We start from the raw sequence: 13,582 nt of genomic DNA, 5'->3' as shown, positions 1-13,582 counted from the left end.
CACAATATTACAATATCCAAAATCTAAGACAACATCTAGCCTCATATATCGATGTCGATATAATATCGATATATTGCCCAGTCCTACTTAATAGTTCCATTATCTTTAAGTTTAATATTTCACCTAATAATAACATGACATGTAACATCAGTGTTGAAGGGGTTAATAGTCTGTTCTATCGCATCAGTCAGAGTAAGCAGTTGCTCACACACACACAGCAGGCTACACACACACACACACACACACACACACACACGCATGAACACACACATACACACACGCATGCACACACGCATGCACACACCCACACACATACACACACACGCATGCACAAACACACCCACACGCACACACACACACACACACACACACACACACACACGGTAACAAGGTTAACTGGACTTTGACTGGGGTTAGATCTAAGTTGTGTGACACCAGCTGAGTGTGACTCTGGACTAAGTCCATTAGTAACAGAGAGGATTGCGTGAACAAAAGGCGCTCAGTCTCAGTCGTGTCTTATCCACTGGAACGGTTGAACAGATTGACTCACGCTAATTAGTGACTGCAGATATTGTTGAACAGCATCTGTTAGCTGCTGGGAAACATGTTGCCTTTTCACTATCCGTCACTTACAGTAATGGCTTGTCAAATCATCACCATAGTGTGTTGGTACACAGGCAAATCAAGACTGAAAAAAAAGTATGATTATGTGTTGAGGTAGAGAAGCAGAGATAAATGGATTTGTCTTTAAATTCCTACTCATACAGTTTCTATTTGTTTTAGAAATGTTGTGTATGCTTGCTCCCTTCCATTTTTACCATCACTTTCCCAACAGATCTATAAAATGACAGTTTCGTGACAGCAACTGTAAAAAGTCAGAGCCTCATGATTAGATTTTTTGCCAGTAGACGTGTTGAAGGTGTCTGAGGAGGAGTGCAGGGACTCAGTAAAAAGCGGAGGAGGATGCGGGGTCTTAAGTAGAAATATCACTGAGAGGAGGAGAGGGGGAGTGAGAAGATGAGAGGAGGGTGAGAATAGAGGATGACAGAGAGGTGTAGAGAATTAATGCAGATACCTACACAGTTTACATGCAATCCATTTAAATAGACTTGCAGTTTTTAGAAGCTTACGGTTATTTTTCGGTCATATGGAAATTCATGTAAGACATACATTTTTAAAGGAACAGCTCAACATTTTGGGAAATACCCGCAATCTCTTTCTTGCCATAACTTAGATGAGAAGAGTGATACCACTCTCATAAGGTTTCGGCATTTTTTTTGTACAGATTAAACAAGCTATAGCCTGTTAATTAGTGAGCTTTAGAGGGGCTGGAAGGCGAAACTTTGCTACCTTTGAACAGAGCCAGGCTAGCTGCTTCCCCCTCTGTTTCCATTCTTTATGCTAAGCTAAGCTAACCTGCTCTTCGCTGTGGCTTTATATTTTGGTGGACGAATATGGAAGTGGTACAAATGTTTCTCATGTCACTATCAGCAACAAAGTGAAAAATGTCCCCAAATTTCAAACTATTCATTTAAAATCAGTTTCCATTTTTTATTAAATGAATAACTTAAAAAGAAGAAAAAAAACTCTGCACATAAAACATATCTATATATTTACAGACACTGTTTATATACAGAATATTGTCTGTATTTCATGCTTTTACTGTGAGGTCTTTAGCTCATTAAGCCTCTAAAACGTGCTACAGAAACAGAAACAACTTTTACTACTATGACTAGCTCTGAGACACAACAGATGACTCAAAATTAACCCAAATTGTCAATTTACTCTTAACTTACACACACAAATCTTAATCTACAAATGCTTTTGGCTCATGGCTTTTCTCCTTATACTCTGTACTTCAATTTGCTCGGGAGGAAAATTAATCAGGAGAATAAAGATGTACTGTAAATGTAAATGTACTTTTTTATGTCGTTGTAGAGATTGGATTGAATTACAAGTGTGTGTGTGTGTGTGTGTGTGTGTGTGTGTGTGTGTGTGTGTGTGTGTGTGTGTGTGTGTGTGTGTGTGTGTGTGAGTGCGCGCGCGTGCATGGCCTTGAATAAAAGAGCACTTCTCTGAAGTTCAAGCATTAGATACTAAGAAAAGAATCACATTCTTTACATCTGAAAATTAGGACTTTAATAAAGACTTAAGGTTTGGACAGGGCACATATGCAGAACAATACAACACCTTACAAGACATGGACATACACTATTTATACAAACAACAACATGAAAATAGACAGATACCAATGCATACAGTGAAAAAAAAAAAGATCTGAATTGTCATGTAAGGAAACATTGCCAATGGAGTTTAAAAGCCTTTAATTCCAGTAAATGTAAACAGAATAATGCCACAACACTATCCAAAAGCCCCCCAAAAAAGCTCTAACATGAGCTGAACAGACAGGCATAATATTGTTAATAACGCTGCAGACTGAAAGGGCATCATCAAAGACACTATTAGACATGGCAAGATGATTTTGACCCGATTGTGCATCCGTTTGGCGGCACTGTAGTTTCAAATGTTTTTAATCAAACCTCTTGAATCTTAAAAAAATCCACCAGGGAATTCCCTGAAACACTGATGCTTGATTAGTTCAAAATATCTCGCAGTGTTAATTTTTTCCATCAGGATAAGAAATTAGATGATTTTGTCTACATGGGTACAAACACCCTGACAGGCACTTTCCACTAAGGATTATATTTTTATGTTAGGGAGAGCCAGTGTTTCAGAAAAGACTGAAATGAACAATCTGTGTTTAACATCACGTATCACACAAACAGTAGGAAATAATCATTAAAATGTTTTTGGAGTACAAACATGATCAGAGATGGATCTTCAGAAACATGTAGCGGATGCACTGACGCGTGTAACAAACATACAGTACGACTCATGCATGGAATGTAGGAAGGTTGGAAGAGTTGGAGGTTGCAGGTTGTTCAATAATCAAACCACACTATTGAGTGGTTGCATGTATAAAATTGCAAAGAAGAAACAGTCAATATCTAAGAATGTAAAAATGACTGAGTGCATTATTTAAATTTGAAAATAACAAATGTTATGTGTGTTTGAAGGTTGCATGAATTTAAAGAACATAACGTGTATGTACTACACGATGAAGCCAAAAGATATCATCTGAGACACATTTCCTTGATCAGAGCACATACTTTGACTTTCTAAATTTGCACAGAATGACATAAATGGGGCAAAGGCTTTTTAAAAAAGGTGTAAAATGGCCCCAAAGAGTAAGATTCTGCTTTTGGTGGTGATTTCCTTATGGGAATAAGACTCCTTGTTTTGGATTTGTTCAGTATTTCATTAGAGACCCTCAGGCCTTATAGACAAACACAAAGACAGCCACCTATACCAGCAGTGGATGCAGGAGGCAGCGTGTGACCTGCACAGTGCAGCGCAGTGGCAAGACATTACAGGTATATGAATACATCATGCAGAGGTGAAAACAATGTAGCATCACTCCTTAAAAGTGCCCAATCTATCTATTTTTTTTTTACCGTGTCCTCCCTCTTTGCTTATTCTTTCATCATCTACCCCTTGCTGCCATCTACTATTTAACATTCCCCCAGCATTGTCCAAGACTTTTCATCACCTTACCTTGACTCCCGACTCTAAAGCTGTCGCAGACCTAATCACAGAAATAACTCCACCCTGCTGCACTCGTGGAGGGATTTCAGCTGGCTTTACACGACTTCTAGCAGCCGTAGTGGAGGTCAGGGCTACAGCAGCTGTGAACAACTCAATTCATTTCTCCCAGCTCGGCTGTCTCAACAGAAGAAATAGGCTGTGGTCATCAAGTTCAACATTTTGGCAAATACACTTGTTCGCTTTGTTGCTGAGAATTTGACAAGAAGATTGACACTTGCATAATGTACGCTAAGTATGAAGCTACAGGTACGATCAGCAGCTGGCTAATTTAGCTTAGCATAAAGACTGGTCACAGGTGGAAAAAGCTAGCCTAGCTTTGTCCAAAGAGAACACATTTTGCCTACCAGCCCCCCCTAAAGCTCATGAAAGAAATCCTTTCAGCAAGATATAATAATAGATATACTATATCTATTATTATATCTTGTTTGTTTAATCCATAAAAAAACAAGTGTAAAAACAAGAATTATTTTTTTGTGCGGATTAGACAAGCCATGTGTAAATTAGTTCATTACGAGTGTAAGGTGTTACTTGGCGGATTTTGTTAACTTTGGACAGAGTCATGCTAGCTGTTTCCCCCATGTTTTTAGTTTTACGCTAAGTTAAGTTAGCTGGCTGCTGATGGTAGCTTCATATTTACTGTGCAGACATGAGAGTGGTATTGATCTAACACATTTGCCTGCTAATTAGCTAGCAGGAGGTTCAATTGTTTGCTAGAATTCACATATTACCATTTACCTTAGTTGCTTTCACTAGTTTGACTGCTAGCTGGTTTGCTAACAAAGCACAGAGGAGCTAGGACCAATGACAGTTTAGTGCGGCCTGAATCAAATTTACTTTATTTGGATACATAGGCTATATAAATTTACTTATAAGTCATTTACAAAATATGATGTGAGCCCATACTACAGCTATATTTATGGGGAATATCATCTTGTATTGCAAAGTGTGGTGAAGTAACTGCAAAGCCTTGACTCATCTCATATAGATATATAACATTACCATTAATTTTCCATTTTTTTTACATACTTGTCAGTCCATGTCACGTAGAGTTGTTTAGAAAACCCTTTAACGGTATTAATGATGGGCAGAATCCTACCTTCTTGAAAGGGCTAGAACTTTACCCCTCCCTTTGCCCTGCTCTCTCTCACTTCCCCTTCCCCCACCGGTCATCGAGAATTCCTGTTGTGTTTACTACAAGGCTCCCCCGGGTCCTTGGTTGCTCCACCGTAAACCTCAACTCCGTTCTCGGTCCAGGGGGCCACACTGCCCTGGCTTACTCTGCCACAGCGGGCCAAGCTGGCGACCTGGTTGGAAGACAGGACCCGGTCCCAAAGACCCACCTGGGACAGCTCTCCAACCAGGGCCTGGGATGAATCAAAACCTCCACCAAGGGAATCCTGGAGAGAAAGAAGAGTGAAGTCAGTTGGATTACAGAAAGCATGTGATTGAAGAAAAAGATAAAACACTTTTACTTTCATGCACACACAGGCTCAGCTTCGACTGATTTGCTGCCTTGGGCAAGACTGTGAGAAGATGAAGGAAATGGGATAACCTTTATGAATGCAGCACTACTGAACAAAGAGGCCACGTGAGAGGGGTTCTTTTGGCTCTGGATGAGGGTCCCTAGGCCTTCTCCACACAACTCTACAACATAGCACACCATTTTAACACTTTGGTAAGCTGTATCAGTTTATAGTGTTACCAGACAGGTAATGCTCCATCCAAAATAAATTTACTTGTTATGCCCTTCAGGCTACTGCTGACTACAGCACTGCAAGCAAATAGTAGTTTACCCACTGCAGCTGCAGGGTTGTAAATAAAAGTAGTAAATAGCATGAAACACTTTGAGAGCCTTGGTGAAAGTAGTCTTTAACACCCTCATTCGTGCACCTACCTGCTCCTGCCCCAGTATGAGCACTCCTCCAGGTCTGATGTGATGTCCGGCTGCCAGCGCGTGACCCTCGCCCCTCAGCTTTCCCCCCTGGTAGGCCTGCCAAGCTCCTCCCTTCTGGCTCCAGCTCACACAGATGTGCTGCCAGCTGCCTCGGGAGAGGTTTAGAGGCAACTGCGCCACCTAGGAACGAGAGAGCAAAAGGACAGTTCAGATCGGGTAGACCTTTTTCAATTCTGATGTGTTTGAGTGTCACACATTTGGAGGTAAGATGTCATCAAGCTGTATCTCAATAGCTGTTTCGCATCTTATTTCTCTCTTGTTTCTTCAGTAGTTCCTCAGTCCCATAGACATCCTGTTACCTCCAAGGACACAGACCATCTATGTCCATAATGACTTTATTGAATTATACCTGAAGCCCATTTTTATTAAGCCCATAAATGTCATTTAAACACGTGAATGAGGCTGTTTAGCTTCTCTGCTAAATTGGCTCTTTAATTTGATATGTTCTACTTATTTGTATGCTAATACAGTGCACTATTCCTTCCGTAAAGACATAACAAAATGTTATACTTCCATGCTGTTCACATAGAGTACAACTGGTAAAATTGGTAAGTTAGCATTGGAGAAAGCAGTAGTGAAACTCCTCTATGGTGATAATAAATCACCGGTTGGCATACACTGGTTGGCATCAAGTCTCCCACACCATATCTATCCCAGATTAGTGCTGCAGACTGTTGGATCCAGTCACCTTGTCTTACAGGAAAGATATTAACAGGTAGCACTCTGTGTTTTAGATAATTTGTATCCTATTCTTTATGTTATAACCCCACATAAACATATAGTTCTGCAGAACATGTAGTGATACTGATGGACTCTCCACATCACATGTGTCAAACTCAAGGCCCACGGGCCAAATCCAGACCCTCGCAGATTATGATCCGCCCCGCATATCAATTTAGGTTCACAATACATTTTGGCCCACCTAGTTTTCGTCACTTTTTCCAACTTTTTTGTCACTTTTCCGACGTTTTTCAGCGCTTCTTTTCTATGATGGCTGAGGAACTTTTTCCTGACTTCTTTAGGACTTTATGTTGAACAAACTGTAAGTGAGAAGACTATGTGACACATGCAATAATACAGTCAAATACATTTTACTTTTTCGATTAAATAAAATAAACTAAACAAGTCTGGCCCTTGATGTGATTCTTATTTTCCAGTGTGGCCCTTAGTGAAGTTGAGTTTGACACCCCTGCTCTACATACTCTAAAAATGTTTGTGTTGTCTTAATAATACATACAGACTCTAATCAATAAATAGTTAGAAATATGACAAACCATGACATTAATCTCCTCAGGAAAATCAATTGCACCCAAGCAGGGGACAGGTACATTCACATGTACAGTGGATGCTCAGTCTCTTGATTGATACAGTACCTTGTCATTGATGAGCAGCTCAGTGGGGGTATGCAGGCCTTGCAGCAGCACCAGTTCGTTGGGTTGCTCGGGAACAGCGTAAGACAGAGGTGTCCCGATTCCTCCCTCTGCGGGCCGCAGCCACAGGCAGGCGGTGAAGGCCCGCAGCGCTGGGATGGAGGCTTTCATAACAGCGTACATGTAGTTTGTCCGAGTTGGGAAAGACAACCGGTAGCCCTCTGGGAAGGAATGTCCTGAGACACCTGGGGGGCAGAAAGCATGGAAACAAATGAAGTGATTAAGAGCGCAATTAAATCATCTATCTGGCAAGTTTCTGTTTTTATGATATACTGTATCTTCACTTTCTTCACATCTGATTTGTTTGCAGGGCATGGATTTCATAGTCTGTCTGATCATTTTTGAAACATCATAATGAAACCCCATGGCTTGATTTGATTAAGAGTAATACAAAAATGAAACATCTGAGGTAATTTCTATGCCAAATTATTTCTCATCATTAGTGACTTGAGTTGTCATGCAAGTGATTCATCACAGCCATTCCACTCTTTATTTTGTATACCTCTTTATTATATTTTCATTCACACATTAAAACGCAGGCACACACACACACACACACACACACACACACACACACACACACACACACATTCTGATTATTTCTTTTTTCTAATATTTCTTTCTTTTCTACCTCTCTGTGAATTCCTACCTTCCTCCAGTCCTGAGATTCGGTGATGTAGCTTATTGATGCCCCGGTCGATTCCTTGCCTGTGCTTCTCTGTTTCCAGCCTCAGGGTTTTTCTCTCTTTCTCCAGCAGCTCCACCTTCCTCTCCAGCTCCCCCTCCAAGTCTTCCATCCTCCAGGGCCTGTCAGCACCAGCTTTGTTCCCGGGATCGGCCAACCTTTCCGGACCGCCAGACATCCCGCCTTCCTCTGGCGCTCCTGAGGTGTTGCTGTCCGTCTGGTTGTGAGGAAATGGGCCAATGTCTGACTACAGAGGAGGGAGACAGTGGACGAGAACTGGTTCACAGTGTGGGTTTTACAGGAAAACATTGTAAAGTACTCTCTGCGCTTGCTGTGATGTTTAATCTAGAGTTCTGGTAATATAGTCTATTTACCACTACTATCTCAACGTCATGTCAGTTGCATGCCTATGCAAGGAAAAGTTATTACACCCAGTTAATAATTGATTTTGCCGAGACATTACATCACGCCTGGGGATACAACCAGGGGCTAATTTAGTAAGGTTCCACTATGCTGTGGTTAATGTTTTTCATCCTTAAAGGAATGCTTTAACATTCCTTTGAGGACTTTTTCTTGGCTGGGCGTAGTCATCATGAGGTTGCTAGGTAGGAGAAGAAATTGTCCTGCACAAAAAAAACATATGCTGTCATATTTCCCAACATACCTACCATAAAATCCATACATTGTTGTCTTTACACTCTGGATTTTGTATAGACTACTCAAAATTAGTTTTTATGTATGGAGATGGTCCGATACCGATACCAGTATCGGTATTGGCTCCGATACTGCCTAAAACGCTGGTATCGGTATCAGGAAGTACTGGAGTTTATGCACCGATCCGATACCACGTAATAAAGCCCTAAAGAAAATCTATGTTAAAGTAGTTTATCTTTGTTCTTTTTCCGTTATAACTGACTGTCAAACTGGAGAATAAAAGAAAGTTCTGTGGCATTCATTGTTTGTGTTTGTTCATGTTTCACAAAGAGTTTAACTTGAGCCAGACCGACAACAAAGATAGAAATCATATCACATCCATACAGGGATAGTAGTATACAGTTGTTAAAACATAATAAAATATATGACACACTGGTATCGGATCGGTACTCTGTATCGGCCGATACACAAGTTCAGGTATCGGAATCGGTATCGGGAAGCAAAAAAAGGTATCGGGCCATCTCTAAATATGTGCTAATTAAATGTGCTGGAAGATGGATTTTGATACCTTCGGATGGAGCCAGGCTGGCTGTTTCCACCTGTTTCCAGCCTTTATGCTAAGCTACTGTAAGCTAACTGGATGCCGGCTGTAGCTGCATACTTAACGGACAGATATCTAGAGTAGTACGAATCTTCTCATCTACCTCTTAAGCAAATAAGCATGTTTCCAAAAAAACTACAAACTATTTCTTTGAACGTGTTTTTTCCTTTACTGTATACTGCATCTCAAGGCTTTTACAGTTTAGCTTCTCTACAGAGTTTTAGCCTGCTTTTGCAACAGTGCTTAGAATTGATTGTGTAGTATTCTGGGTTTTATTAGTTGATGTTTTTGCAGTGCTCTGGAATCTCTGGCATGACTAAAGCTGGGTAAACATAATTTCACAGAGAAGATAACAAAACTGTCTGTATCCAAGTGCCACACATGCCATTTTGGGGTAGGAATAGATCTTCTTCAAGCTCAGCCACTCTCATATCTGCAGGGATTTCTTTCAAATTAAGTACAACGCAACAAATATTTGCAAGTCAGAAAAGGCTGCCAAGACAATCAACTATTTCAGTCAACAGCAAATGTCTAGGCCCGGCTCTGTAATGGTTCACTGAAATAAACACCCAAAACACAAGGGCAGGAATTTGGGGAATACAGACGCTGCAAGATTTTTAAAACCTGGGTGGTGGTCTAGTATATCCACCGAGCATCTTGTTTACAGTGTTCGGTAGAAATACAGAAAACATACACACATACAGAGACAATACAAATAATCTAAGGCCATAGAGGAGGGGAATTACTTCCTACAATTATAACTGATATGTGAAAATGTGAACTAATAACACATGGTTGAAAAGGTTACAGCATTGTATATTAAAGATTCTGAAAGAGTTTGGGTATTGAGTTTTGTCCCAAAAAAAGATACATAATGGAGGGAATTACCAATATAGTCCCCAGTTTATCCTATTTAACATGTTTGTTGTCCAGTAGATGTATCACTCTATCCCTATCTGGGGATATAGTTACATTTTGTGGTAAAATCAACAAGATAATTGTCAGTGTTGTACGTTTTTCCTACCAGGAAGCTGTAATATGTCATTATCTTCAAATATAAACATACTTGATGTCTTAATGTAACCCAAACTGATAGGTATGCACCGTGCTACGGACTGCACGCTATGATGCATTTGCTTTCCTGAGTCTTGGCATGATAGGTGATTTACTCTCAAATGTATTTGATAGTTCTGTCATCAAGCCCAGGGTTAGGCTCCAAGGCAAGTATTTACATGTGCAGATGTCAAACAATGGGGCTTACGTGGGTGTGCCTCTTGTATTGTTATATCAGCCACACTATGATACCAAGTGTACTGGTAGGTACGCTATAGAAATGGAAAACCATTACAGTAACTGCACATTCACACATTTGCAACCACATCAACTTGTTTGCATCACATGGTGTGACAAGATGTTGGTCATGACATGAAGCTAGTGTGTGATTGAATACTAATGGTTGTAGAAGAATAGGATAGTGCTCTTCCTTTATTGTATATCCACCAGTACACATACAGTATCATCTGATATAAACACCACAGTGTGCTTCTGAAGTAGGCCAAGTAGCTCCTGTATGAACAGAAACGTGACTTGCATGGTAAAAGACACACATCACGCTAGAGTGTTTTAGGTTTAACTACATATCATTCAGATCGTATTCTGACAATGGGAAATGTGTTCCCGAAAAATGAAAAACGTGGAGATTTTTCATCCCATTTGCATTCTGGAGGTTTCCGTCTGACAGCGGCGACAGGGAAAACAGACAAAATGTGTATAATCCACAAACACAAATACTCATACACACATGTCCTACATACAATACACTACCACAGATACTGCAGAGAAGCATGTTTAGTCTGCGCTTTCTACAAATATAGGCAACTCATACATTATGGATGGTATGTCTTCAGCCAAAAATGAGGTTATACATCATTGGATTCTGGTCAGATGAGAGCACGTTTTACGTTACTCTGCCATACTCCCTCCTTTACCTAATCATCCTCCTTCTGCTGCTCCTTTTTCTCCTCCCCACTTACCTTTATCCTCATCTCTCCTCCCCCCACTTCTCTCCCCTCTGTTTCTCTCTGTTTCCCTGCCTCACTTTTCACTTTTAAATCTCAATCTGTTAACTTGGCGTGAGCCAAAGCAATCATTTCATGTATTATTAAAGACATTAACAGATGACAAGTTATGATTAAAGGAACTCTCTACACATGGATGTTATTTAGCAATGAGCATGACTATAATTTTAAATTGAATCACATGATAATTGATGTGCAGATAAAAAGGAAGAAAGTCTTAGATTGCTTCTTTAACCGGCTGCCAATATCACACACAACTTTTGGATAACTCACTTGATCTCATTAAAAATTTAAAAACCCTTGCTTTCATAAACCACTCATGCATGTCCAGGAATCCTAAAAGGGAGCTGTAAGAGTGAAGAAGACCAAGATTTAGCCACGTATGTCTCTGATCATCAATTATTACTGCAAAATGTACAGTTGGAGTTATAGTACAATAATATTCAAAGCGGTTATCAGACCCTGGATCATATTTAGGTGGATCTTAAAAGAGGGAAATCATTCTGTATGCCTTCAGAAACCCATCATGTGGAACCAAAGATTGTTTTCGCTGCAGCATGAAGGAGATGATTTATGTGTAGTGATAATTTTCTCCACACTCTACCTACCTCCAGTTTCTCTATGCGGTCTTTGAGCTGAGTGATTGCCTGCTCCAGTTCATCCACTGCCCTAACGGTGAGCAAGTGGACATTTTCGGGCGTCGAGCCCGGGCTGTCCCGCACCATGATCCGCTCCATGTGCGTCTCCTCTGCCGAGCCTTTGGCCCCCCACAACCCCGCAGCGCTCCCGCGTCTGTCCGCGCTGCTGCTGCCGCCGTCCAGCCCCTTCTCACACTCGGATAGTTTCCCCGTCAGGTCCCTGATGGTCCGCTGGTCGGTCAGTATCTGGTCCTTTTGTTGCAGGACGGTCTGCCGGAGCTCCTCCGCGGTGGTGCGGAGGTAGCCCCAGTCTTCCCCCGCGTACAGCGACGGGTCTTCTGCTTGTTGCTGAAAGTTTTTCGTATTGCATTCCCCGGCGGGGATCGGCGTGCAGATGAGTCGACTGACCGTTGGGTCATGCCCGGTGAGTCCGGTGACACCGTCCAGCCCGCTGAGCCCGATGTTGAAGGTCGGTGCTTCTGAATCGGGTGTTTCAGAACCATGGAGAGCGCCCAAAGATCCGGCCCGGGCCACGGAGCCGGCCGCAGTATCCGCGCCCGGATACAGCGAGTGGTTGTCGGTTGCTGGTTGCTGTGGTGCCGAGGCAGCCCTGGAGGACCCGGTGTGAACGGCTGCGATGATGCAGATAACCGCTCCGATGAAGGCCACCATCCCGGCGGCCAAGATAATAACAATGAACTTCAGGGTGGCGACGTCAGCGATCGATTATTAAAAAAATCTAATAACAATAACACTCTGAAAAAACTAAACGCTCCAGAGCAAGAAAAGTGTCAAATTATTTTCATGTCTTTAAATTGAGAGAAAAAAAAACCAACTCCTCACTTTTTCTCTTTTCCACAAAAACAGGCGACTAGAAAATGAGAGTTCTTCACCATAATTGAGTCAACGCAAAACATCAGAATCAGAGAGTCTGTGATACACCTCCTCCCCCTGTTTAGCGCGCATGTCCTCGGTATTCAGGCAGAATCCAGCCTGGTAATACTGAAGAAGAGAGAGAGAGAGAGAGAGAGAGAGAGAGAGAGAGGGAGAGAGAGCGAGTCATGCAGTCTGATAGCACATTTTATCTTCCTCCTGTTGCCTAGAGCAAACTTTTCCAGCAGTGTTTAAACTGTAATCTGTGATAGGAATATCCTATTCTGGGAAACGTTTTTGTTCTCAATAACACATCAGATTTTCTATCATAAAGATGTTGCAGTAGGGCTGGGCGATATGGAGAAAATCAAATATCACAATATTTTTGACCAAATACCTCAATACCGAAACGATATTGTAGTGTTGACTATTGGTGCTTTCACAAAATATTTACACAATGAGGTTTTTGATAAATAATCATCAGTAATGTGGATATAATGACTAAGTTGGTAAAGGAAAATAATAGAACCGTTACAACAGTCTGGTGAATTTAGAAAATGACATCACTTTACTGTAATGCAGCCTTTAAAACCAAGAAAAGACAACACTTATGTCTTATTACGATATTACGATATCCAAAATCTAAGACGATATCTAGTCTCATATCATGATATTGATATAATATCAATATATTGCCCAGCTCTATGTTGCAGCCACATTGCATACAGCATCAAAGAAGAGGGTACATTTTAGTCTTCTTTGGGAGTTTTTTTCCCCTCAAGCTTTCATTGTAAACCGGATCCTCTCCGCATGCAACAATCCTAATTACATCATGAAATTGTTTTTTCTTCCCTTTGGCTTCATATTTTCTTGCTCAGAAACACATTACAGGCCTGCTGTAATGCGATGTGTGGATGGCCATAAGTCAGGCCACATGTCAGCCACAGGGCTCCTAGAACAGCTCTACAGCAGCAGAGATGACAGACTGATGGCCTTAGTTGGT

The 13,582-nt window shown here is 41.3% G+C and overlaps 1 protein-coding gene across 1 annotated transcript; it reads right to left on the bottom strand.

Moving 5' to 3' along the window:
• Positions 1–2,116: 2,116 nt before the first annotated feature.
• Positions 2,117–12,429, bottom strand: cbx6b (chromobox homolog 6b; the record flags this gene model as incomplete). Its single annotated transcript, XM_039824610.1, has 5 exons — positions 2,117–5,063; positions 5,561–5,740; positions 6,994–7,235; positions 7,700–7,982; positions 11,677–12,429. Coding segments are annotated over 5 exons (1,689 nt in total), but the record flags the coding sequence as incomplete, so codon positions are not given.
• Positions 12,430–13,582: the final 1,153 nt, after the last annotated feature.

This window comes from Perca fluviatilis, chromosome 15 (genome assembly GCF_010015445.1).
Source record: "Perca fluviatilis chromosome 15, GENO_Pfluv_1.0, whole genome shotgun sequence".
NCBI lineage: Eukaryota > Metazoa > Chordata > Actinopteri > Perciformes > Percidae > Perca > Perca fluviatilis.
Note: the sequence above shows the minus strand (reverse complement) of the source record. Positions and strands in the feature narration are given on the sequence as shown.